Raw genomic sequence first — 26,991 nt, 5'->3', positions numbered from 1 at the left:
TCTTCCCTCCCAATTCTGAGCATGTAAGTCATGACGGCATTCCCAGGATGCAGTAGAATGCCCTTCCGCCTGGAAGAAACCTAACGTGGGGTGAATGGATTCACGATGTGGACCTCTGCGGTGATGGTGACTTTCACAGGAATAAAACAGCCCATTCTGTCATTTGATCAAATGAAGCGGACCCACCAGTTCAAGGTCTCTATCAGGATTCTAACAGGAAGTAATGCTCTGAAGCAGGGTTCAGGGCTGAAAGGCTCAGAGGGCTCCAGCTCGGCTGACCAGCAGATACTATTTGTTTGAAGCCGCTGGTGTGGCTGGATCAACTAACTCATCAATGGGTTCTGGCAGGGTTCCAACGGTTGCTCTGCTTGCCCCTCTTTTCCCTGATCCAGGTTTAACGAGATGAGCGTCATTAAGAAAGGCAGGGCCATTATCCTTTAAGTGAGCAAAGTGACTCTTCACATAAGGACTGATTTTAATAACCCAGTGCGAGACCCCCTTTAAGGTACAGAATGATTCTGGCACATCAGTTAAGTGTTACACAAACCAGACGTGAGAATTCAAAATCAAAGGCGTCTTTCATTCATGTGAAAAAGGGATCAGTAAGCTGCATGAAAACTGGGGTGCATAAACGTCCCGGGGGCCTCTGTCCGCAGCAGGAAAAGCTCAGAGCAGATTGGGCCCAGGGGGAAGCAACCTCGGCCGCCCATAACTCAGAGATAGAAGGCGGTGATCCTCATGTGCCGCCTCTGTTTCATGTGCGGGCTCCTGCCTCTGATCTTTCCGCAGTTGCCTAATTGCCGATGACTGTTTCTGTGGACACAAGGGTCTGCTAAATGTGTAAGGCCTGCATTTTTCCAGGGGAGACTTTTTCCTTTGCACATCAGCCAAGGATTCCTTCATACACAAATTCTTTTCGTAGGCAGGTCATCAGATTCTTACGTGGGGGACATTAATGCTGAGTTCAATGCACACAGCTGAATATGAATATCTATATACAATCTGGTAACTCGATGGAGTGGAGATCCTAGATGGGAAGGCCCATAATGCCATATGCATGTCTTGAATTTCTTTGCCACATGAGGACTGCACTCCTAACCCGCTCTTAGGTAAGTACTTTAAGCTGTTTGTTTTCTAAGAGTGTAAACGGCTTCACTTCCAACACACCCTCTGACTCAGTTGCCACTGTACCCAAGGGCATGCATTGAGGAGCGTTTGAATAAAGTGAGGGGCACATTTATTTATTTATTTATTTATTTTCATTCTAAGTTTGTAATGGAAGTTGTGTGTATGATTACTTTATTCCTGCATCTTCTCAATTGTTTCTTCCTTGTATTTTCCCTTTTCCTTTCCTACTTGGCGAGATTTGGCTTTACGTCCAAGGATCTTTTTGTGGTCTTTGTCCAGCTTTAGTCTAGTGATCACCACCTTGCTGGGGTGAATGCCCCCATGAACAGTTGTACCATTAGCTTTCTCCCGTTGCACTCGTTCAATGTAAATGACATATTTCTTCCTGTAAACCTGGACTACTTTGCCAATTTGCTGCCCTTTGTAATGTCCTCGAACAACCTGAACTTTATCATCCTTTCGGATGGGCATGGACCGAACATTGTACTTCTGTCTCAGCTCTTTGGAAAGAGGAGACGACATAACCTTCCTTCGAATGTGGGAAGGTGCATTGAAATGCCTTTTACGGTTCTTGCTCCGGTCAGAAGTCACAAAGGGATTGAACTTCATTTTGACCGCTGGCGCTCCTACGATGGCCGCAAGAGGGAAGAGATCCACACCCTGAGGGGCACATTTAAACTTACTACTCCAACAAACCCTAGCATTATCGGCACGACAGGCCACCCACACAGGTAATAAGGCACACAGATGAAATAGACTAATTAATTGAGAGAGAAATGGCTGTATGCTACCAGGATGGCAAATAGGTTCCATATGGAAGCCACCTCCCATTAACCACAGTGATAGCTGATATTTATTGAGCACCTACGTGGGTCACATGAATCGATTCAATTAGCCCTATGAGTAGGTATTGTTATTACCTCACTTTTAAAGATGAGGAAACTGAGGCAAACAACGTGCCCAAGGTCCCACAGCCAGCTGGCGGTGGAGCTGGGATGTGAAGGCAGGCAGCCTTGCTCTCAGCCACAGCAGCTCCTGCCTCTCAGCTGAAGGGTTGTGGCTTCTGAGCTTGGTGTTCAAAGGTCTGAGGCCAAATTCAGGTTTAGCAGGCGAGGCTGCTATGACTGATTAGGGGGCTACCAAGGGGATCCAGACACAGAATGGGAGCATATGTATGTGTATTTGCATTCCTGACTTTATTTAAAAGGTCCTTACAACATCTGTACTATCAGAACTGTAACTGCCTCAATCTCTACAATTATTTACTCCTACATTTTTGTAAGACCTGACACTGAGTAAGGTAATTAGAATAACTCCCTGCTGGCAGAGCAGGTAATGAATCATTAACAGCCTCCTGTTTCAGTTTCTGGACCGAGGTTTATGCATTTCAGCTCCTGACAGATTGTAGGCCTACTTGGGACATGCAAGACCAAGACTAATGAGGAAGGACAATTTCTAGTCACTCAGAAAGACAGTTGAGGCTGCTGAGATTTCTGCTCTGGGACCCAGCTCTGTTGCTGTCATCTTAAAGTGCAGGCAGTCCTTGAGCTTGCTAGGATAGAGCTCTCCCAGGACATATGACCCCATTTACTTGCACAGGACCATTCAAAAGGAAGGTAGAGTTTCTGCAATGGGGTAGACTGAGAGCTGAATAGTCCCTGCCATGAGGCAGCCAGGTAGATGCAAAGCTGACATATTATTGGGTAAATGATAAAAATCATGTGTCCTTGAGAAAAAACAAAAATTGACTAGATATAAAATGAATCAGGCTGTAGGCAAATGTGAATAAAAATGGAGATTTTAACTAACCTTATCTTTTACTATCTGTAATAGTACCATCCTATATAATAAAAGGGTAATATACAAATTGACCCTAATGGTAGAACGACCAGAACGACCGCTCGACCAGTCACTATGATGCACACTGACCATCTCTCGGTTCCTCCCCACAGCGGGCAGGCTCCCATTGCCCAATGGAGAACAGGGAACCAGGGTGGATGGTGGGGGACATGGGTGGTGCCAGGCCAAGGCCCCCACCCCACCAGTCGCCCCCCATACAGAGGGCGACCTGCAGCAGGGGTGGGGCTGGCGAGCTGGCAGGAATGGCAGACCACTTGGTCCTCCCCCCAGGTGGCAGGCTCTGATCACCCGATGGCGAATGGGGAACCGGGGGTAGGTACTGGTGGGGGGTGGGGCCGCTGCCAGCAGCTGGGAAAGATGGCCCTGATCACAGGCCAGGCCTAGGGACCATACCCACTCATGAATTTTGTGTGCCGGGCCTCTAGTTAGATATATAAAAGCACATTTACAATAGGAATGAAACTTTATTTAACTTAATGACCAACACAATGGACATCCGTTTTATCTAATGCTCTTTATAATTGCACACTGAAGAAAAAATAAGGGCTCTGTGATTCATGTTTACATTTGTTGGCGTAATAGAGTAACAATTATCTACACTAATAAAAGAGAAAGATGCAAATTGACCGTACCTTCACAATGCCCACCAGCCAATCAGGAGTGAGTATGCAAATTAACCCAACAAAGATGGCGGGTTAATTTGCGTATGCAGGCGCAGAGCGGCTGGGGGCGGGGCAGGACTCTTGCATCCCGCATAGCCCCAGCAGCTCCGGGCCTCTGGGCAGAGTGGGAAGGCGGAAAGGCGGCTCCAGGCCAGAGCAAAGTGGTGTCAGCAGCGAGAAGAAGGAACGCCCATTCTTGCACGAATCTTCATGCATGGGGCCTCTAGTACTCAATAATTCTGGATAATCACTAGATTGTCCAGAAGCACATGGGCTGTCAGTTTACTGAGGACAAATCCAAATAACTGCAATTTGAAACTATTCTCACTTGTTTTGTAATTTAAACCACTTTTCATATGCATTGTCTAATTCAGTTCTCAACTGGGGCTGATTTTGCCCTGCAGGGGACATTTGGCCATGTCTGGAGACACTCTTGATTCCTGTATAAATCTGGCCTTTAATGCCCATTTCCTCCACTCAGCCTCCCCACCTGCAGAGGTAGGAGTGGGGGAGACGGAAAAGTGGGGCCAAGCTCAGTGGGAGGAACAGGCTTATTCAACCTGCTGCTTAAGGAAAGTCACGGCACTAAGAATGAGAGAAGAGTGGGGAGCTAGTTCCCAAGGGGTGGGTCCCGTGGCACCCCTAAGAATCTAAACACTGGCTCTAAGAGAGGGTGGGATCCAGAGCTCTTCATGCAGCCGAAGCAATGGATCTCAAGTTTGAGGTTGTGTGGGAACCCCCGAGGGCTTGCTAAGACAGACTGCTGGGTCCCACCCACATTTGTAACATGTTCCCTGGTGATACCAATGACACTGGACCAGGAACCCCACTCTGAGAATGCCTGGCCTAGAAGCATCCCAGTTGTCAGGCATCCCTGCCCCCTCCAACGATCTGCCATCATTACTTAACCAAAAAGGGCAGTATTACTCCAGTTTTTTCAAATACAGTGTTCATAGAAGCCACTATTTAAAGTAGAGCCAATTCACCAAACCTCCCAGTTCCATTAAAAATGTGAGTGTGAGCTTCACCCCAGCATCCAATACAAAAGGGTCTGAATCCATCATCTGCTTTAATTTATTCACACCGCTCCTTGCCTGCGTTAACGTGGATGATTGGGAGTTAACCAGACTTAAAATTTATTATGCATGGAACGAGCTATTACCTGCACTTGAAAAACACTTTAACTCTTTTGACCATGGGCTGAGATTTCAGACTTCTGAGTGAAAATGCGAGTTTCAGGCTGTTCTGAAATATTCTGCCATGGCATCCTGATCACAATAAATTTGATTTGCTGAAGCAAATCTCTTAATTGCTTCCGGAGCCTGTGTCTGAAACCCAAATGGCAGCTTGGCTGCGGTAACAGACGGCACACGCTTATTTTTTTGTTCCCATTTAAAAATGCCTCTTTCAAGCTTGACTTTAATTTCTCACAACCTTGGCCCTGTGGGCTGATGTAGTAAAAAATCCAACTTTTAGTCAGCAAATGAAATAAACTGTTTTCAAGACACATATGGAGTAAATATGGATGGTAAAGAGGTGCTACTTTTACAGTCACTTTTCTGACCATCCGTTTCGCAAAGGAATTATTTGCAGGCCTCCCAGAAACTGGCTTCTCTATTACTCAGCTGGCCGGGAAGTGGATGGGCACAGCCGCTGGCCCTAATGTGCTCATTCTCGTGTGACTCATTACTGCAGACGGAGGTGTTGGCCCAAAATGCTCTGAAGCAGCTGAAAACTATCCCATTATGCAGCAGCCAATCAAGGCCTTTTTCTTTTCCTTTTTTTTTTTTTTTTTAAACACACACAACAAAATCCTTTACTTGACTCTCAGCACATGGAAGTGTTTTGAGGACTGGTTCTGTGGGCTTCATGAAACTATTCTGGGACTCCGGTGCCGACAACAGGCCTCACTTTGATGTCAGTGGTAAATGGATGTTCCAAGGAAGTGGGTTCTCAAACCCCACCACCGTCCTTCCTCCCTACCACGGTGAAACAGGGCGGCTTTCACAAATAACTTCTGCAAAACCCTACGGTTTCTGCACTTGGTCCTGGTTCCCGAACTCCCTTTTCTAAAGGAAACTCGGGATTGTTGGAGAGTGGGAATTTTTGAGCATGCTTACTAGTACCATTCCAGAGAGGCCATGGACTATGCCCCAGATAGAGTTGTCAGTGCTGACATCAGGCCAGGCCTTGAGATACGGTCTCATGGCCCCTTCCCAGCACATAGGCCTTCTTTCATAGATCACTGTCAGCTTTCTGAAGAACAGGATGACCATGTAAATAACATGGTCGTCAATGGCATGATCCTGACGTTGCTTAGGAAAAACTGTTTTGTCTTGGGTTGCTTGCTCTGCAAAAACAGGATGTGGTTAATGTGCTTAAAAGTGGTCCTGCACAAAGGGTCGGGGCTGCTCTCTGGACTCCCTGCATGGAGAAAGGCAGAGCAGTTGCCGGCTGGCCGGCTAATAAAGGCTCCCTAAATTTTAATTTGGTCTGGACTCCTGTGGTCATTCACTCGAGTTCGCTCCACAACAGGGATTACCTCTCCTAACCCTTTCCTGAGGAAGCTGTTCAGGATAAGGACGGCAAGAAGTATGATATTATCAGTGAAAACAATAATAAACATTTGTGAACACCTGTTATGTACCAGGCACGGAGCCCTTTCGGTGTATTATCTCATTGAGTCTTTAAAATGGCCCTTGGTGTCGGTACTATTATACTTCTCATTTTGAAGATGGGAAAACTGTTTTGGGTGACAAAGCTATTAAATTTGGAATCTGTGTTTTTTGAAATTTTCTAAAGTATAACATACATTCAGAAAAGTGAAAAGCCCTGAGTGTATATAGCTCAATGAACTTTCGTAAGATAAACACACCCCTGGAACGAGCACTCAGGTCAGGAAAGTATCAGCCGCACCCGAGCAGCCCCCTTCCTCCACCACACAGTCATTAGCCACCCACTCTGCCCAGGGAATGGTGATCGTAACTCCTTAGATCAGTGGTCGGCAAACTGCGGCTCGCGAGCCGTGGTTTGCCGCTCTGTTGACTAATGCAGTGGTCAGCAAACTCATTAGTCAACAGAGCCAAATATCAACAGTACAACGATTGAAATTTCTTTTGAGAGCCAAATTTTTTAAACTTAAACTAGATAGGTAGGTACATTGCTATTAACTTAATTAGGGTACTCCTTCAATCGCACTGTACATGCATGCCTGCACGTGGTATTTTGTGGAAGAGCCACACTCAAGGGGCCAAAGAGCTGCATGTGGCTCGCAAGCCACGGTTTGCCGACCACTGGACTAATGAGTTTGCCGACCACTGCCTTAGATCATGCCTATCATTGAACTTAAATGGAACCAATACAGTATGCATTCTCATTTTTTTCAATCCAGTATTATAGTTGTGAGAGTATTGAGATTATTGTAGGCATTTTTTCACTGCTGTATAGTATTCCACTGCGTGAACATGGCACAATTTATCTGTTCTATTGTTAATATGCAGGAGTTATATTTTTAAAATATATTTTTATTGATTTTAGAGAGGAAGGGATAGAAACATCAATGATGAGAATCACTGATGGGCTCTCTCCTGCAGGTTGCTCTGACCAGGAATCAAACCATAACCGCCTGGTTCATAGGTGGACCTTCAACCTCTGAGCCACACCTGTTGGGCTGCAGGGGTTATTTTTAAGTTGGGGCTACTAAAAACAACTCTATTAGAAACATTTTTGTACATGCCTACTGATAACATTTCCATACATTTCTGCTGGGCATACATACACCGAGGAATGAATTGCTGGGTACATTCAGCTTTAATAAATACTGTCAGCAGTTCAGCTTGTGTTGCTATATGACCTGAAGGTTACTACGAACTGAGTTGTGTCCCTCCAAAATTCGTATGCTGAAGCCCCAACTCCCAATGTGTTCGTATTTGGAGACAGGGCCTTGCACTCACAGAGGGAAGGCCACATGAGGACACAGTGAGAAGGTGGCCGTCTGCAGCCAGGAAGGAACAGAGTTCTCACCAGAAACCAAACCTGTCAGCACCTTGATCTTGGACTTCAGCATCCAGAACTATGGGAAAATAAACTTCTGTCGTTTAAGCCACCCAGTCTGAGGTATTCTGTTATGACAGCCAGGGCAGACACATCGGAGGGGAGAAGTAGTGGGGACATTGGCCTCACCTCAATGAGCTTGCTTTCTATTTGGGACTGTGGCCTTTCTGGTCCTGGTGTCTTGGCAACACGGAGCCCACAGGTTTGTCTCCCCAGCTCTTTGGCTCTGCCAAGGCTCAGGTCAGGCCTGCAGCCTCTTAGTGGTTTTGTAGCCTCTCATCCCTGTGCCACCTCTGACCTGGCAAGACCCAGAGAACAAAGTGCCTGAGGGTGGTCTGTACAAGTCTACTCTATCATTACTGGAAATGGAAAGCCAACTGGTAGTTTTTAAAACAAGGCATTTACAAATAACAAATGCTATTCAAATGTAGTGTCTGCTAGTTTTTGAAATAGAAACCCAACACAAATTTTTCTCCTAAGGATGTCTATATTTGGAACCCACATTTTCTTTAATCTTTGTTAGCTTTGAGACTGAGAATTTCCTAGAAGGCTAGTTAGGTGACTACCCGCAAAATGATCAGAATTGCCTAGAGTGGTTTTTTAGGGGAAAAAGTTTAAGAAAAACAACCACTCAGTGACACTTGAATTAAAAAAAAACTGTCTCATCTGGGCCCTGGCCGGGTAGCTCAGTTGGTTGAGTGTAGTCCTGATATGCCAAGGTTGTGGGTTTGATCCCCGGTCAGGGTAGATACAAGAATCAACCACAACAAATTAACGTTTCTCTTTCCTTCCCTCTATCTCTAAAATCTATTTAAAAAGTGGTCACATCTGGTAGCTGAAAAGAGAATCACAGATGAAGCCCAAACAACACCGACTCAGAGAGCCTGGTTTCCAGGCCCACGCTGTTTCCACTAGTGGTGGGTATGGTGCTGGGGCGCCAGCCACTTAGTGCCTCATTTTCTTTAGCTGTATGAAGGGGATAAGCATGCCTGTGAAGAATCGTTCCCAAATCTCCAGAGCAGTTCCTCCTTATGCCTGGAGCCCCCTCAGCATGGCTGAGATTCGTCCTTGGCACTGATCACCGATGGTGCTATGACTAGCTGACGTCTGGGCCTCAGCTCAGTCTGGCTCCTTCAGGCACCAGCACTTGCTGCTCTCTTTCTGTCCTTAGTACAGTGCCTCACACATGGCAGGTCCTTATGAACCCGGCACACGGGTAGCTCTTCCCAAACTGACCATCGAGTGGTCACTGAAATGGTGAGCCACACATTACGAGGCAATTACGTCTTCCGTGAAGTTGGTAAGTGGAGTTGTCACATAATAGGAAATGGTCAAAGTCACCCAAGAAAACTCACTAAATGGCCCACAAAGTACAGAACATGTTTTGTACACTCCATCCAGTAGTCGTTAGGTACTCTCAATTCTGAGAATGACAAAGCCAGATGAAAGGAAGGGCGATGGGCATAACCCAAGACCTTGGTACATTCGAACCTCTCAGTCGTTATTACACCTCATGTTTCTTGAAGCGGCTGGAGACCCGTGGTGATGGCTAAGGAAGGCCTACTCACCCGCAGCGTCTCCTTCATTCTGCTTTTACCAAGTGATGTCGAGGTTTGGTTCTCAAGTCGATGACTAGCCTGTTTCCTGGAACATCCCTCTTTTGGAGAGTCCTGGAGCATGGTAGCTTGGTAAAGGCTTTGACAAAGTCCTTGGTATGTTTAACTTGGTTATAACCATTTTCTCAACCCTATTTCACACTGGCATGTGTTTCCTGTCAGTATATAAAAACCTATTAATATTCTATGAAACATGTTCATTGTGACGTGCTAGGAATACAGCCTTAGACAGCTACTTAAAGCTTTTGTGACCTATTTTATAAACAATCCTTAGTATAAGTATTTATCTGGCTTCAGGGCAGAGAAATTAAGAACAAATTAGAAATGGAGAAGGCTGTCAAATTAAAAAGAATATGGACAGCTAACATCTTGGCAGGAATGAAAGGAAGAGAAAAATTATAACGCATCCATGGAATTATTTTCAGATATTCAACACTGAACGTGGTACGATCATGGAGATTCAAAATAGTAGCAATTAAGTCCATAAGATAAAGCTACATCCTTGGCAAACTTGCTTCAGATGGTAGGAATATGTTTATTATATTTCATCAAGCTTAAAGTTAAGAAGTTCGGGTGTATAAAGGCAAGATTCAATTGTTAGAAAAATTTATCCTCTCACAGTAGCAGATAAGAAAGCCACTGCTCTATCAACTGCACCCTTGGCTTCCCACAGTTCTTCCCTTCACATATTGCTCAGATCACAGTCAACCAATTCAAACAGATTCTCTTTTTTAAAAAATATGTTTTTATTTATTTTTTTAGAGAGAAAGGGAGAGCGAGAGAAGAAACATTGATGAAAGAGAAACATCAATTGGCTGCCTCCTGCATGCCCTCCACTGGGGATTGAGCGCACAACCCAGGCATGTGCCCTGACTGGGAATTGAACCAGCAACCTCTTGGTGCATGGGACAATGCTTAATCCATTGAGCCACACCAGACGGGTTCAAACAGGTTCTTTATATCCAAGTTTCATACAAACCTTTGAGTTTTATTTAACCCCAAACAATCTTTTTAAGGAGGGCGGTTTTTCTAACAAGTAAATTTCAAGATACCAGAACAGAAATAAAAGTTTATTTATCTTTTAGGTCATGTCCATTAGCAAATCAAATTCAGTACATGAATGAGGAACTGCATTATAGTCCACATTGCTGGCATCTCTTCCATGGCCCGAGACTCACTGATCAAGGGGTGTTCCGTCAGTCTTCTAGTGTTAAAAAATCCTTTCCATCGATTTTTTCTTTTTTTTCTGAGAGAACATTCAAAGGAATTATTCACAGGAGCAGACATGGTCCTCAGTCCCTTCTATTTTGCACTGCGTTGGACATATGGTTTGTTCTCTTTAGATAGTCACCTTCCCATGCTCACTCATTGTATTTGGCCAGTTTTAACCTGGGGATAATGTTCATAGACTGCAGTTCCTGGAAGAGCAGCTTGCAGGCATACGGAATACGGAGGGAAGACACGTGACAGGACGACTTGCAGTAATGGCACCTGAAACCCAAGTCGGCATGTATTAGAGGGACAATGACTCAGAACAAAGGCCTGCATGCAGGAAGTGAGAATTCTCTCTAACAAATTCCATTGCCATTCCATCGAGTTGGTTTTCTATTCCTCAGTGTTCAGCCACACTATCCAAAATGTACTTGTGTGTCCCCAAAGTAAAGAGAAGCCTCCAAAGAAGCTAAAAACCAAAACAAAACGATGACCACTCCCCCGGTTTTAAAAACATGTACTTTTAATCAGGTAGTGCTATACTTCTCAGACCTTTCTCCTTAAAATGTAAAACATCTGCCAAAAGAGTTGTTTGGAATAAGCCCCCGAAATCTGAACCATCTGAAAGTTACTCAGATATAGATTTTTCATTGTTGAAAGCATTTTAAACAGATTCAGTCTCCATGTATTGATAAGCATCTACTACAATGTACTATTCTAGGCAAGAGCTCCACATTTACCACTTGACTTCTGTCACTGAGAGACTTGAAGCATGCTGGGAAAGATGGGACTTTCATAGAGAAAGGTGGTGTCCAGGGCTCTTCAAAGTTGGTTATTTCTATGAGCATTGGGAGCTACTTTACTTACTGGCCCTGTGTGTGCGCACATATTCCCATTCAATCCTTACCACAGCCCACACTCCTAATCAACATGCCTACTATGCTATTAGGATTACCTTTTCTCTTCCTTCAGCCAGGGAACTTAAAGCCATTGATTAGGTCTTAATCAATGGCTACAAGTGAAGAAAGGTCCCTGGGGAGAAAATAAACTATTCTGTCAGGTTTCAGACCAAAACAGAGCCTCACCCTATACCTCAAGGATCTGGGGCACCTGGGACAGTAGGTACCCAGTACAAACCCTGAGACTTAATAGGTAGAAAACTAGGTCCTCCCAGGTAACAGGGGAGAACATGAGTGCAAGAGGAACAGCACCAAGGCCTGGAAGAGGCAGTGCTAACTGGGAACGGGAGGGAGAGCCCTCAGGGAACAATAAAGGCTGTTCTGGAGTGTGGCAAGGCACATGTGTAAGAAATGTAAACACGCATATTATTGAGTAATCACAAAAGTGGCAAAGATGTGCACAAGAATGTTCGCGGTCACACGATTTACAACAGCACGAAGCAGGAGACTGCTCAGATAGTTCTGTGAGTACAGGACACTCATGCAGGAGAACACTGTGCAGACACTGAATGCAATGATGCAGACCCATATTTACTGAAATGTAAAGGTGTCCAGGACACACTATGAGGTGAAAAAAGCAGTTTGCTAAACAGCATGGTTCCAAGCGGGTCCTCAAATGGGTTTCAGTAAAGGTATGAAGTCCCCAAAATCACATGTACCAAGATTTTTTTGGTATCTATTTGCATTTCCCTGCTATTAACAATCTCAAAAAAATTCATGATTTAAAAACAAAAATGGTACAGAACTACTGGCAAACAGAGATGTCCCCCAAAATCACTAAAATTTTAACAGGGTGGTGGGAATTCTGACTACTTATATTTTTTTGTAACTTTGAATATTTTATAAAGAGCAGGGATCATTCTTGAAATCAGCAAAATAAAGCTTGTATTATTTCAGAAAAGAAAATAACGGAGGCTGAGAATTTGAATGTGCTGGTGAGTGACTACGCAGACAGGAGCTTCAACTGCGGAGTATCTGACTCTATCCACAGCAATAATATAAACATGAGAATTACTTTTCCTAAAGTATTACCTAAAGATCTTTTTAATGCATGACAGTTTACGAATTATGTTTGTAATGTGCCTGGGTTGGTCTCATTTATTCAAGTATCATGTTCATGCCTTCACTGAATTGGAGAAATGGATTTAGCTGGAGCAACCTCTTGCAGATTCTCCTGTCATTATCCTGTGAGTTCAATCCAGGCTAATCTACTTAAAATTTCTATGCGTGCTGATTCACGATCCAGAAAGCCCACTAACCTTCTCTCTTATGAACTATCTCTCCACTATTTAAAATGTTCCAATGCATATATGTACACATACATGCATACACAAATAAAAATACATACATATATAAATAGAAATATATAAATTACCTTACCCTGGTCTGAACAACTCGCAAAGAAAGAAACTTGACCCAAACAATAATAAAATAAACTGATTTTTCAGGGCAAAGCCAGCAAAAGGAGGAGGCTGTGGCTTCACATGAGAAATGATTGTCCAGTGAAACATCCTCCATGAGCTAATTATCTTAACAGGGATTTTCTTTTCTCTGCAGTTTTCCTTCTGGACCTCTCTTTTGTGATTTATACCCTTCGTGTCTTCTGTAGAACAGTCTTGCTGTAAACATCCCCATAGCAATGCCTTACTAATGTGCAAATCAGCGACAAAAGGCCAGTTTCAAGGTTCTGAACTGCTCTAATTACCCAGCCTCCATTGTGCTGTTCATTAAAGAGCGACTCCCTCCAGCAAACGCCCGTACTCCCTCCCACACAAGCCAGCACACACGTCAGGTAACATGGGAAAAGGACAGCATCATTATGCTCCTCTGCCTGAGAGCAGCACGCGGAGCCTGCCAGCCTTCCAGACTGGATGAGGATGCTTTCCTGTTGGCAACAAGGGTGTAAGTAGGCCATTCAAAATCAGACATCCAGTACACCCAGGTCTGTTTAATTACAGTAAAGACCCTTAAACTGTGTAACCTGATTTGTGCTCTTTGAAAGGATTTCAAATACAATACACATTGAACACATGAGCTTCAAAATCAGGCACTGCCATCAGATAATCTTTAAATGTGACAGAAACGAAGCAGGAAAGAAGATACGAAGTTAACAGAATAACATTGAGACCAATTACTGCTAACCTTAGTTTCCCCGAGTATTCAGCATAAGAGGGCAAGGTTTTCAAAGTGCATGAGTAAATATGATCGTTCTTTTCTCCTATCCTCTTCTCTTTTCCTTCCTTTCTTCCTCCGTCTTTCTTCCATTTTCTTCTTTTATTCCCTCCCTCCTTTCTTTTTTCCCTTCTTTATTCTTTTTCCTCTTTCCCTCATTCCCTCTCTTTTCTTTTTTTATTTTTCCTCTTAGCCTTCCTCCTTCTTTCTTTTTTCCCTCCTTCCCTCCTTTCCTCCCTCCCTCCCTCTTTTCCTTTTCCTCACTCTTCCTCTTTGGGGGGGGGGGTGGTGGTGGCACATGAGAGAATGCAGGGAGAATAGAGAAAAAAAGAAACTCTTTTTTGAAGTTTCATGATCCCTATTGGTAATAAAATGACTCTTCTGCACCATCTTTTCAAAGTAAATTACTTAAAAATCCTTGTGCCAAATTTGAAGATTTAACCATAGTGGAGCTAAGTTCCAGGCATCTTCCTATTATATCACACCTTGTTGTTGTTACACAGGACAATAAAAGGCAAACTCAATATGCATTTCAAAAGACCATGTCACTGATACGAGAAAGAGCTAAGTTTACGCTCAGAATATTATCACCCCATCTCTGCAACCTTATGAAAGGCAAATGGCCACCTCTGGTGTTAGTTTTTAAAATGAGATAATTTCTTCACAGACAGGTCTCATCGACTCTTCTACACCAAAATAATAATTGATTTTGACTAAAAGGAATTGACATTTAACTAGCAAGATATACACTGTTTTCTAAGAAGGCCACTCATTATCCTTTTTTTCCCTTCACTGTTGAGTATTACTGATGTCCCCTTTCATTTCCCCCATCATTCTGACTCTTAATTTGCTTTATTCAACCAAGAAACTGGCAGCTTAAGATGGCAAGAAGGCCCTAACCGGTTTGGCTCAGTGGATAGAGCGTCAGCCTGTGGACTCAAGGGTCCCAGGTTCGATTCTGGTCAAGGGCATGTACCTTGGTTGCGGGCACATTCCCAGTAGGGGGTGTGCAGGAGGCAGCTGATCGATGTTTCTAACTCTCTATCCCTCTCCCTTCCTCGCTGTAAAAAATCAATAAAATATATTAAAAAAAAAAAAAAGATGGCAAGAAGTCGGGGGGACTCATAAGGAAAATGTGGCCCATGTTACTAACCCTCAAGCTCTGGCAATGAATACTCATCTGGGCTTAACTACCCTTCTGGGGACTGCCCATCCCTAGGGAAAAAGCTCTGGAAGGGAAGTGAGGGGTGATGAGGAAGATGAAGCTACTTCCCATCCCTGCAGCACCTGCCTCAGATGTTGTTAGACCTGCTCTCTGATAGAAAAGTGAGAGACTGGGGAATGCAGGCCCTCCTGTCTACAGGGGTATTCAGGGTTCTGGATCATGACCAACACTAAGCAGAGTAGTGGTTCTTTGCTGGTGCAGTGGAACCATTAAAAGGAGAAAAGGTGCTCTAACAACACAAACAAAAGGTATGCAGCATCACCTTTTAAAATGGACTTTGTGTACTGACTGCACCGAACTAACAGACTGCGAATCACAGTTTACCTACTGACAATCCTAGTGCCAGTTAGCAATATGGTCTCTGCCATCATGGGATTCACTGTCCAAGTGGAAAGCAGCTTGCTATGCAGACAGAGTACAGACAAGGGGTCAGGGTACCAGGTTATGGTCCTGGTCTGTCACTAATTTGCTATAAGATCTGGGGCAACACACCTGGCTCTTTAGGTTTGAAGTTAAATGAGGGCATTCGACACAATCTTCTCTAAAATGTTTCCATTAACAATATGCTATAATTATAACACCTACCAATGACTCTGCTAGGATTTTTACAGGTGAAGTGTTATAAAAGGTACTCGAGATAATAGTAACAAGATGATGAAGTCCTTAGTCCTTGGGAGTTTAAACTCCAGCTGTGTAAAGAGCAGGACATTAGGTAGACAAAGTGAAAATGTACACACAGAATCCCCAATTCCAGGAAAGCATGGACTGGAAGGTTGGTGAATAAGTAGGTATGATCTAGAGTCAATTCTCGAGCTGTGATTTAAGAGGCAGGGGGTGTAATATGAAAGACATATGGTATCCACTTACCAGCCGGAATACCCCAGAAGTCCACACTGCCCACAGACATCAACCTCAAAGGCATCACTTGAAATCATTAGTCGCTCTAGTAAAAGCATACTGGCTCCATAACCAATTAAACAGTCACGTTCCATTTCTCCAAGACGCAAACCACCATCACGAGATCGACCTTCAGTGGGCTGCCTTTGAAACAAGTTAAACAAATGTGTTACTATATTACACAAAGCGGCTGTATCACATGCTGGCTAAGAGCTCAGCGCTTTGGAGCAGGGCTCACCTGGATTCAAATCACTTTTTAGGCAGTGACCTTGCGCATGCTGCTCAGCCTCTCAGCCTCATTTGTAAAACGTACATAAGACTACCTGTTCCAAAGAGCCTTAAATAAGCAGAGATGTAATCCTAGTGGTTGGTTGCTATTTTTATTTTTAAATAGAAATAATAAGTAATTATTTAAATAATGATATAATAATAGACACACAGCATACAAAGTACCAGTGCTAGCATTACTATTACTATCACAATCATTATCATTATTATTAGGGAGGGATGTCTTTTGAGTATTTTCAGAGATGTCTTAGTTCTTTGTTATTTAAAAACAGAAAAAGTGAGCAGAACAGAGTGTGGAAGAAACCCGGGTCCTCTAGCAGTTATTCCCAGGCCTCCAGGGAGGAGTTTTACTATTAAATAAACATGGAAAGAAGCCAATGGATTTTTATAAAATTTGGAATAGATCAGGACTCACCTGGAGCCAGATGGGAGGTTGCCCAGAGACCTACCTCCCCAGGCCCCAGGTGTGTGTCCCATACAAGTCCTTCCTTCGTGTGTGAAAATGCTCCATTCCTTTTCAGAGGGAGCACTTGAACCGGGCAGCTATTAGCCCCTGAATGGACTCCCTGTGGCTTATGTATCTGCTGGGCTTGAGAATGCTTTAAAAGATTAAGAATCCAGGATCCAGAGATGCAGGTAAAATTAAGAGATTCTGAAACAACTTAGGCAACCCCACCTAGGTACTGGTGACACAAATTATCAGTGAGAGAGAGACAGAGAGAGAGAGTCACGAGCACCCTGGCCAGCTTATTTTGGAGTGACACTCCTTGGAGGTACTCTGAGCAGGGGTGAACTATAAAGCTCTTGTTTGCTTTATTCCACAGCATCTTTTAATCTTTGCTATTGTTGCTGCCAGATTTCCAAAGAGTTAAGAAGGTAAACACATGATTGCCAGCACATGCTGAAATGTTAACTTGTGTTGTTGATAGTTCCAATGGAAAATCAATTTAAGTTGTATATTATTTGTTGAAAGGAAATCTACATATGAAAAATTTATAAGTAGATCTCAATGAACACACTGTAGTGGAAACTTCATAGCTGAGCACAACACATATATGCTTTTATCTGCTAGTAGAACCCCCAGGGACAGGGGAAGGAGCCTTCCACCTGTGGCCACTGGACAAGTGAAGGTGGTCAGATCACATGTGGGCAGAACCCAAAACTTGAATTTTAACCAACAGAGATAACTGACTATAGACAAATGCACTCCAGGCTGTCTTCATATGGAATACACAAAAGTAATACTAAAGTAATAACTTTTTTTATACAACAAAGTAAAACATAGGAAATAACTGCTTTGACATTTATATTACTCTGAAATAGTTTTTGGATGTTGTAAGTGAAATACAAGTTCTGGAGGGGACAGTATGCAGGGGAAAGATACACCTAACCCAAGTAGGGTCTCATTGCTGCAGTCAATACTGGCTTGAGAATCTCAACTTCTCTTCCCTCTTCTGTAATTTATGCACACAAATGCCTATCATTTCAATAGGCATGTGCATTTGCTCAGTTTTACATGGTCAAGGGATTGAATCATCTACACCTCTCCTTTGATTTGGAAAAAAAAACAAAACAAAGACCCAAATATTAGCTGCTTCATCCTCTTGCTCCCTCCACTGCATTGTAACATCTAAGCAATGCTCCATGAAAGTGGACAGGGACCTGGATATTTATTGAGCATCTCCTATGGATCGGCACTGTACACAGTCTATATCCAAACACCTGACATTCACCAACATGCTGTGTAGTGGGTTTTATTGTCTCTACTTCATATACAAGAAAACGAAGCCGAGAGACATCAGGGATCTGTGCAAGGCTCATGGTTGTGCTACAAGGTGGTGATGAGTTCACATCTATGACATTCTGACCCCAGGGCCTGTGCTCCCTCCCCTGGCTCAGAGTTCCTCATCCTTGGCAGTAGTGCCATACTGATTTGGGTAGTAATTCTTGGAGGTAAAGACTGTGCAGTGCACTGCAGGATGTTTGGCAGCATTCCTGACCTCTAGATGCCAGTAGCTCCTTCCTTGACCCCCAGTTGTGGCATCCCCAAATGTTTTCTGATGTCCCAGGGAGGCAAAATTGCCCTGGTTGAGAACCACTGCCTTAGGCTTTACTGCTCCAACTGGAAAATGTAGTAGTAAGAACACATAAACTTGGTATTTATATCCATTCATCAAATCCAACATTGGGCTTGAATTGAGGATACACTGGTGAAGGGGCATACATGGACCCTGGAGCTTATGCAAATAAGCATGCAACTATAGGTGCCTTATGCTCCAATCGCAGAAGTTTTAAAAAAAATGACAGCTGTGGCTTAGGCTACCAATAATGTGTGCATATGTTTTCTGTGCACACGTGGGAGCCTGAGGTGTACTGATATGCATGTGTGTGTGTAAGTGTACCTATATTCTTATAAAGGAACTGTCTGAACAGGACAATACTTGTAAACTGGTACACAGTAAATGATTACATAGGAGAACACTGTGAAGACCTACGGAGGGTTTGCTCTTGTGCCTGTAAAATGATTTTTAATGTAAATCAGACATATATAATTTTTGTTGATGCCTAATACCCCGAAGTTTGAAATCGCAGGGAAACAGAAACTTGGTTGAGTCTGCTTATTGCTGTACTTGGAATTACAAGGGAGACTCAACTGCACTGTAAATCCCTTCTGTAAGTGCCCTTCTCTTACCTGGTAAGGACAGCCCGCGGTCCCCGGGCACGGGCATGCATCTTATCCAGCACCATGTGTTTCAGCTTCTGATAGTACACGGGGCCGAAGTAAATGTATGCTTCCAAAGGCTCACTGAAAGAAAGGTCAGAGTTTGGGGTTAAGAAACTAAGGTGGGCTAACAGGAGACAGCCTTTGCTAGGTCTCAGCACTGACAGACCCTTATTTGTTTATGAACAGGTTTATGAGTGAGTGAAAGAAAATGAAAAGGCTAGATCTGAAAATACGAAAGTACCATGGATACATTAAAGCAGGGGTAGGAACCTTTCTTTTGCCAAGGGCCATTGAGATATTTATAACATCATTCATGGGCCATGCAAAATTATCAACTTAAAAATTAGCCTGCTCTATTTGGTCAAACATTTAATTAACTCACCCCTAGTGCTTTGGCAGAGCCAGACCAAATGATTTGGCAGGCCTTATATGGCCCGAGGGCTGGATGTTCCCCACCCCTGCATTAAAAGGTACAGTGTTTAATTAAGAAATGAAATTTAAACAGCTTGTGAAACTGTGTACGGAACGGTGCTTCCTTCACTGCTCCCACCCTAGCCAGGCCACCATCCTTTCTGCCTGGACTACTGCAGATAATCTTCTAGTTGGTCTTCCTGCTTCTACTCTCCTCTCTCAACAATCTCTTCTTCACGTAACAAGCCAGAGCCATTCCTTCTAAAATGTAAATAGCAGCAGGTCACTCTTCTGCTCTAAATTCCCAGTGGTTTCCCATTGCACTCAGAATCTGTATCATCCAAATTTTGCATGTAGCCACAACGTCTAAGGTAATGTGGCTCCTGCCCACATCTGACTCATTTACTACTTCCTTTCTCCATTGCTCATTCTACTCCCTAACACTGGTCCCTTCATTGTTCCTCAAATGTAGTAATGAATCTTTAGAAATATTGTAGTAAGAGTTTAAAGGAGTGAATATTTTAGTGCTTTGACAGAAGAAACCTTTTTTCTTAAGTCTGTAGCAAGAGTAGCCAGAGGATCGATGACTTTAAAATTATTTTTACTGCCCCAGAGCTTCCTTCCTGAAAAAAAAAAAAAAAAAAAATCTACCATGTGTCACTTAATCTATGACTTAATCTGTATAACAATCTGTCATTCCTATTTTTAAGATGAAGAAAAAGGCACAGAGGGTCCAAGAGGTTAAATAAGAGCTGGAGAGTGATGCAGGAAGCTACAAATCCAGGGCTCTCCCTGCCATGCTGGCCAGTCTTGAGCCAGGTAAATATGGGCCACAGCATGATGTAAGAGTGGGAAGAGCAAAAGACATGGCAGAAAGGCACGTAAATACATCTGTGCCCGCTTGCTTGCTATACCTTATACTTTCTGTATCATTATCAAAGGCTTTTACACTTATCAAGCCATTCCGATAGCTTAAGCACAACTAGATTCTTGGAAGACCCAAAGTGGAGTGGAACAGGGTGTCAGGAGACCCTATTCTTGTCTCAGTTTGTCACACAGTAATATGACTTCTTTATCTCAGTTTTCTTAGTTGTACAACAAAGTGGTTGGACCAAGTTTCTTTCTAGCTCTAATAATAAATGATCCTATTCCTCCAGTGTACGATTGCTCATGGTAGAATTTATGGAACTCTGTCACCATTTCATCATCTACTGAATAAGGCCATATGCAGTTTTCCCTCCTAGCTATGCTGAAGAATGACAAAGGGTGAAAGCTGGTAGGTGAATATGTTTGCAAACCCTTTGTAGAACTCCGAGATAATTGGGAAAGAGATGAAAACACTGGCTGGGTGTAGAGGACAGTGAGGTAGACATAGCCATTAGCTATCTATAGGAAGCAGAGCATAAGCCATTCAAAACTTTCAGTAAAATTATGTTCAGAAAGTCCACCAAAATGGTTCATTTGTTTTGCACACTTTCTGGGCAACTTCTGCATTATTTCTGGGTGAGAAGCAAAGACTAAGATGATTAGTTTTGCAATAACAACAGCATTTTCTGAAATGGACCTCAGCTATTTTACTGAATTATTTTTTAAATGGACCATTACTCTTTCCCAGTAATGTGATTTTCTATAACATCTCAAGTATGATACAGCTAAAGAAATCCATATTATCATAGCCTGGATAAATCATTTTAGAAAGCACTCAATGCTTTTAACAGATACAGATTTTGACCATTTTAATCACATCTGGATAGTCCATTTGCAGCACTGAAATCAAGCTGTGTGTTCTCACACATGCTTCCACACTGAGTTTCAGTTGTGCATTTCAGGTTTCAAACCTCAGAAGAACAGTATAAACACTGTGTCCCAGAGTTTTACCTGGCATAAAAATACTGAAGTGTGTCTTAATTTAAACAACCGACTTGATCCTTTAAAGTCATGTGCAAGTCAAGTTTCAAAACCTTGTCTTTCACAATAATTTCAGGGATATCTGTTTCTCCCAGATAAAAAGAAAACCCATCCCTCTGCCTGTGTGACCTGCTCTTCCCTTTCCCCAACCTCACTTCAGGCTGCACCACTACCTCCTCACTGCATGGCAGCCGGGCTGGCCTCTTCCAGTTCCCGAACCTACCAAGATCTGTCCCTTGTGAGGTGGTAAATATGCTTTTCCTCTGCATGAAACACTTCAGAAGCTTCACTCTTCTCATCCTTCACATTTCTGTCTTCCCACAGGGGTCCCACCTTCCCACAGGGGTCCTCTAACCTACTCTTTGTCTTCATTCAGGTGAGAGCTATTTGTATTTATTATTTGTTTTCATTCCTTTATTCAACAAATATTTATGGAGTGTGCGCTGTGTGTCAGGCTCTATGCTAAACACTGGAAATAAAACAGTAAACAAAACAGACAAGCCCTGCTTTCAAGGAGGTTACATTATACTTGGGGAGACAGACAATAATATTACATAGTATCCTATCTAATAAAAGAGTAATATGCAAATTGACCATCACTCAAAGACACAAGATGGCCACCCCCATGTGGTCAAAGATGGCTGCCCCCATGTGGACACAAGATGGCCACCACAAGATGGCCTGCAGGGGAGGGCAGTTGTGGGCAGTTAGGGGTGACCAGGCCAGCAGAGGAGGGCAGTTGGGGGAGACCAGGCCGGCAAGGGAGGGCAGTTGTGGGGGGACCCAGGCCTGCAGGGGAGGGCAGTTGTGGGCAATCAGGCAAGCAGAGAGGGCAGTTAGGGGTGACTGGGATGGCAGAGAGGGGCAGTTGGGGGAGACCAGGTCAGCAGGGGAGGGCAGTTGGGGGAGGGGCCAGGCCTGCAGGGGAGAGCAGTTGGGGGGAACCAGGCCTGCAGGGGAGGACAGTTGGTGGGGACCAGGCCTGCAGGGGAGGGCAGGTAGGGTTGACCAGGCTGGCAGGGGAGTGGTTAGGGAGTGATCAGGCTGGCAGGCAGAAGCACTTAGGGGCAATAAGGCAGAGGCAGGCGAGCAGTTGGGAGACAGCAGTCCCGGATTGTGAGAGGGTGCAGGCTGGGCTGAGGGACACCACCCCCGTGCACAAATTTTGTGCACTGGGCCTCTAGTTATTATATAATCTACTAGAGGCCCAATGCACAAAATTCATGCAAGGGGCTCGGCCCTCGTCCGGAAGGTCGTTCGGCTGTCTGGTGTAATTAGCATATTAAGCTTTTATTATTATAGATATATATAAAAGCCTAAGTGATCAAACAACCAGTCAACTGGTTGCTATGATGCACACTGACCACCAGGGGACAGATGCTCAATGCACAGGATCAGGCTCCCTCCTATCTGGATTGGGCCTGCGGGGATCAGGCGTGCACCAGCTATCTGACAACCCCCGAGGGGTTCCGGATTGTGAGAGGGTGCAGGCCAGGCCGAGGGACCCCACTGATGCACAAATCCGTGCCCTGGGCCTCTAGTTCTATCTAATAAAAGAGTAATATGCAAATTAACCATCACTCCGCTACACCCACAAGCCATGCCCATCAGCCAATCAGGAGCAAGTATGCAAATTAACCCAACCAAGATGGCTGCAGCCATGGAGAGAGCAGGAGGCTTGGGTTTCCCCGGTGATGGAGGAAGTCAAGCTTTCCACACACCCTGGCAGGCCCAGGCCTTCACTCAAGGCTACAAAGTTTCAATTATAGAAGATAAATAAATCCCAACAAAAATGGCAGCAGCCATGGAGCTGGAGAGAGCAGGAGGCTTGAGTTGCCCCCGGTGACGGAGGAAGCCAAGCTTCCGCAGCCCTGGCCTGCCTTGGCCTCCTCCATTCAAGGTTACAAAGTTTCAATTATAGAAGATAAATAAATCCCAACAAAAATGGCTGTGGCCACAGAGCAAGCAGGAGGCTTGGCTATGCTCAGGGCTACAAAGTTTCAATTATAGAAGATAAATAAATCCCAGATACCAGGGCCTCCGCTTGGGTCGCTAGGGGGCATGGCCGGCCTGCAAACCACCACAGGCCCCTCACCCAGGCCATCCCATGCCCCAAGGGAACCGCCACCCTGATCCGGGACACCCTTCAGGGCAAACCAGCTGGACCCCACCCGTGCACCAGGTCTCTATCCTATCTAATAAAAGAGTAATATGCAAATTGAACATCACTCTAACACACAAGATGGCTGCCCCTATGTGGTCAAAAATGGCTGCCCCCATGTGGACACAAGATGGCCGCCACAAGATGGCCAGCAGGGGAGGGCAGTTGTGGGCAATCAGGCCAGCAGGGGAGGGCAGTTGGGAGGGACCAGGCCTGCAAGGGAGGACAGTTGGGGGAGATCAAGCCTGCAGGGGAGGGCAGTTAGGGGTGACCAGGCTGGCAGAGGAGGGAAGTTGGGGGCAACCAGGCCTGCAGGGACGGGCAGTTGGGGGGGACCCAGGCCTGCAGGGGAGAGCAGTTGGGGGGGGACCAGGCCTGCAGGGGAGGGCAGTTAGGGGTGACCAGACCTGCAGGGGAGGGCAGTTAGGGACAAACAGGGTGGCAGGGGAGCAGTTAGGCATCAATCAGGCTGGCAGGGGAGTGGTTAGGGGGTGATTAGGCTGGCAGGCAGAAGCGGTTAGGGGCAATCAGGAAGGCAGGCAGGTGAGCAGTTGGGAGCCAGCAGTCCTGGATTGTGAGAGGGATGTCCGACTGCCTGTTTGGGATCGGGCCTAAACAGGCAGTCGGACATCCCTCAAGGGGTCCCATATTGGAGAGGGTGCAGGCTTGGCTGAGGTACACCACCACCCCCATGCACAAATTGCGTGCACCGGGCCTTTAGTCCTATATAATAAAGAGCTAGTATGCTAATTAGACCTGACGGCAGAACAACCTTCTGGAACAACCAGTGGGTGGGGCCGCAAGGCAGCTGGGGCTGTGAGGGCCAAGCCCCTTGCACGAATTTCATGCATCAGGCCCCTAGTATATTTGATCATGATGAATCCTACAGAGAAAAATAAAGCTGGAAATGGGCAATACTGGATTGCAGTTTTAAATTAAGTAGTCAGGATAGGCCCTGCTGAGAAGTTAACTTTTATCTGTTATTTTTTAATGTCTAATAACAAATCTTCACAGTCAGCTCCTTAGGTCATGGACCATGTGTATTTTGCTCACTGTTATAAACTTAGCACCTAGCTCATGCTCGGTATTTAACATGCCTTTAGTCTGTGGATTGCAAAGTAAGGCCTCAGGCCTCTGACAGACCACTAATTATCTGATATTCATCATATCAATAGAGAGCAAGTTCAACAGCTAAAGAATTTTACATTATATATAATTGACTTGTTACTTAAAGTTGTGTAGAAATCCTATTTTGGTAAATTATGTTTTCTATATTTTAAACGATAGTCCCACCAGTAAAACAACACTTCTTAATTTATCAGTTTTCTAAGTTTGGATTTTCTTTTCTCCCCATCCCTGTTTTATTGAGATATAATTGACATAAGACATTATGCAAGTTTAAGGTGTACAACATGTTGATTTGATACATTTATATATATATATTGCAAAATGATTACCACCATAGCTTTAGCTAACACCTCCATCATGAATCTGGATTTTCTTCTATCAGATTTCTTAAAGGAGTAAAGTTGATTATCTTAAGGGCTCATACCTCCTCTCCTAATAAAATCATACTTTTTTGTTTTGTTAATCCTCACCAGAAGATATTTTTCCCTTTAATTTTTTAGAGAGAGTGGAAGGGAGGGAGGGAGAGAAAGAGGGGGAGAGGGGGAGAGGGAGAGAAGGAGAGAGGGAGAGAGGGAGAGAGAAAGAAACACTGATGTGAAAGAGACACATCAATCGGTTGCCTCCCACATACACCTGGACTGGGCCAGGGATCGAACCTGCAACTCAGATATGTGCCCTTGACCGGAATCAAACCTGTGACCCTTCGGTGCTTGGGGCCGTCACTCTAAGCACTGAACAACACCGGCCATACTTTTACTTTAAGACACCTAAACACACACTTACCCTGTGATGCCAGATGTAACATAGTCTTTCCCCAAGTAGTTATAACCATGGCGAACGAGGTCTTCACACACATCCTTCACTTTACTGCCTCCAAAGGCAGTGCCGTAGTGGAATCTGCCATCTAACACGCCTGCCTTGCCCGCCAACAGCTCAATTAACTTTCCCACCTGTGGGATTGAGCAAATTAAGTGAGTACCTTCCTGTGGTATAGAAATCCTGTCTGTTTATTTAGCTCTGGCATATTTCCCTAAAGAATTATGGAACTACTACTATTAATAAGTGTGATAAATTAATAGTAAATATTTATATCTCTCTTACTGTGTGACTGACTGTTGGAAAAGCTTGACATGTGTGATCTAAGTTTATGTCCCCAAACTGCTAGGAGATAGGTACTATTATTTCCCTGACTTTACCTATGCGGAAACTGAAGTACACAGAGGTTAAGCAACTTTTCCAAGTCATATAGCCAATAAGTGCTGGAGCCAGGATTATAAAACAATAACCATAGAAAGGAAGATGCATTAGGTTCAAAACAAAGGGCTCTTTTTTCAGAGGGGTAAGTTTGTCACCCAGAAGACTGCTCTCAAGGAAGGGAAAACCTCTCCACTTTTGCTCTATAGAGTAGTCCAGCATTGTTAGGAGCTGAGAACCTAGTTATTTGACTAGGGGTCAAAGGGCCCTTTCTAAATATCAGTTTCAGGGTCCCATCACATCCACTAACTGCAAACCAACTGCCAGCTTTCTTCCTTAAGAGCAGTGCCTCTGAAAACCATCCTGACCGTCATTCGTGATGGGAAGCCGTGAGGGTTCATTATGATGTCCGGACAGATGCCAGAGTCACAAAACGGCATGTCTTCCTGAGGGACGATCAGACCACAGACACCTGGGGGAGAGAAGATTTCATGCCACGTAAAGCAAACTGGCGGAAAGGAAGAATACAGTAGTTAATTGGAATCTCCCTGCCACTATCTCTATTTTTACTACACTCAAACCTGCCCCATGGTCTCTATCAAGAGTAACAAAAGCAATTTCCAAAAATCCCGCTAGATGGATAGTTCAAAAATGGCTGTCCTTGCAGAAAGGCAGTGCAGCCCGTGGCCTGGCCTACTGGCGTGACACTCAATGGTGCTGTCAGGCAGCTCGCCTAATCTCTTGTGCCACCGAGATGGATGAGCAGCAACTTCACTGGGTCCTCGCCCTGTCAACATCCCTGAAACTTGAAGTCAGCAGCAATTTCACTCCCTGACAGCTTGTCCATGATCTGCTACACATTGCACTCAAATCACAGGAATCCAAGTTCTCTGACCACCAAACACAGAACTGACTGAATGAGGGGTGTGTTTAAACTACGGTTTTAAAAACCTGTGACAAGAAGTACTCGTGTGTGGCTGACGTGCTAATGGGACTACCTATTGGCTACAGAGTGCTGGCCGGTTGGCCGATTTTTGCCAGGCTTCCCTGGCTGAGTCTAAACTGCCCTAAGGAATTTTAATTCCTATAGCTTATAACACATTACAAAAGTGATCTATGATTGAAGTTGTAAAGTTGAACAAAAAGTTAAATAGCAAATTATTCTTGGAAGACTAAAATTATAAATGTATCCTAAGAATGAAAACAAAACAAATAAAAAATCTACCAACTCTGCACACCACTAATAGTCTCTTAAATTAACTGTACTTTATTACTCCTTTAACAGTATTCTAACTTGTAGGAAATTTTGTTGATTAAATACTTACATCCTTTTTTTTGGTAGGAGGAATAGGAGTATAATTTAGATTGTTAGCCATAATCTATATAATTTAG

The 26,991-nt window shown here is 44.2% G+C and overlaps 2 protein-coding genes across 2 annotated transcripts in view; both read right to left on the bottom strand.

Annotated features, from left to right (window-relative positions):
* Positions 1-1,299: 1,299 nt before the first annotated feature.
* On the bottom strand, positions 1,300-1,773 carry LOC308244003 (large ribosomal subunit protein uL24-like; the record flags this gene model as incomplete). Its single annotated transcript, XM_080660090.1, has 1 exon — positions 1,300-1,773. Exon 1 carries the CDS (start codon positions 1,735-1,737, stop codon positions 1,300-1,302), a length of 438 nt encoding a protein of 145 aa, XP_080516216.1. The 5' UTR covers positions 1,738-1,773.
* Positions 1,774-10,370: 8,597 nt separating this feature from the next.
* The window catches only part of POLR3B (RNA polymerase III subunit B), a 102,562-nt gene continuing 85,941 nt past the window's right edge, over positions 10,371-26,991 (bottom strand). Inside the window, exons 24-28 of the mRNA XM_080660582.1 lie at positions 25,968-26,071; positions 25,189-25,355; positions 18,765-18,878; positions 15,755-15,928; positions 10,371-10,810 (exon numbers count right to left, since the gene is read on the bottom strand). Of these exons, the coding sequence (XP_080516708.1) occupies positions 10,681-10,810; positions 15,755-15,928; positions 18,765-18,878; positions 25,189-25,355; positions 25,968-26,071 (689 nt within the window). The 3' untranslated portion in view covers positions 10,371-10,680. The remainder of the gene's footprint in view (positions 10,811-15,754; positions 15,929-18,764; positions 18,879-25,188; positions 25,356-25,967; positions 26,072-26,991) is intronic.

Source organism: Plecotus auritus, assembly GCF_963455305.1.
Source record: "Plecotus auritus genome assembly, chromosome: 3".
Lineage (NCBI taxonomy): Eukaryota > Metazoa > Chordata > Mammalia > Chiroptera > Vespertilionidae > Plecotus > Plecotus auritus.
Note: the sequence above shows the minus strand (reverse complement) of the source record. Positions and strands in the feature narration are given on the sequence as shown.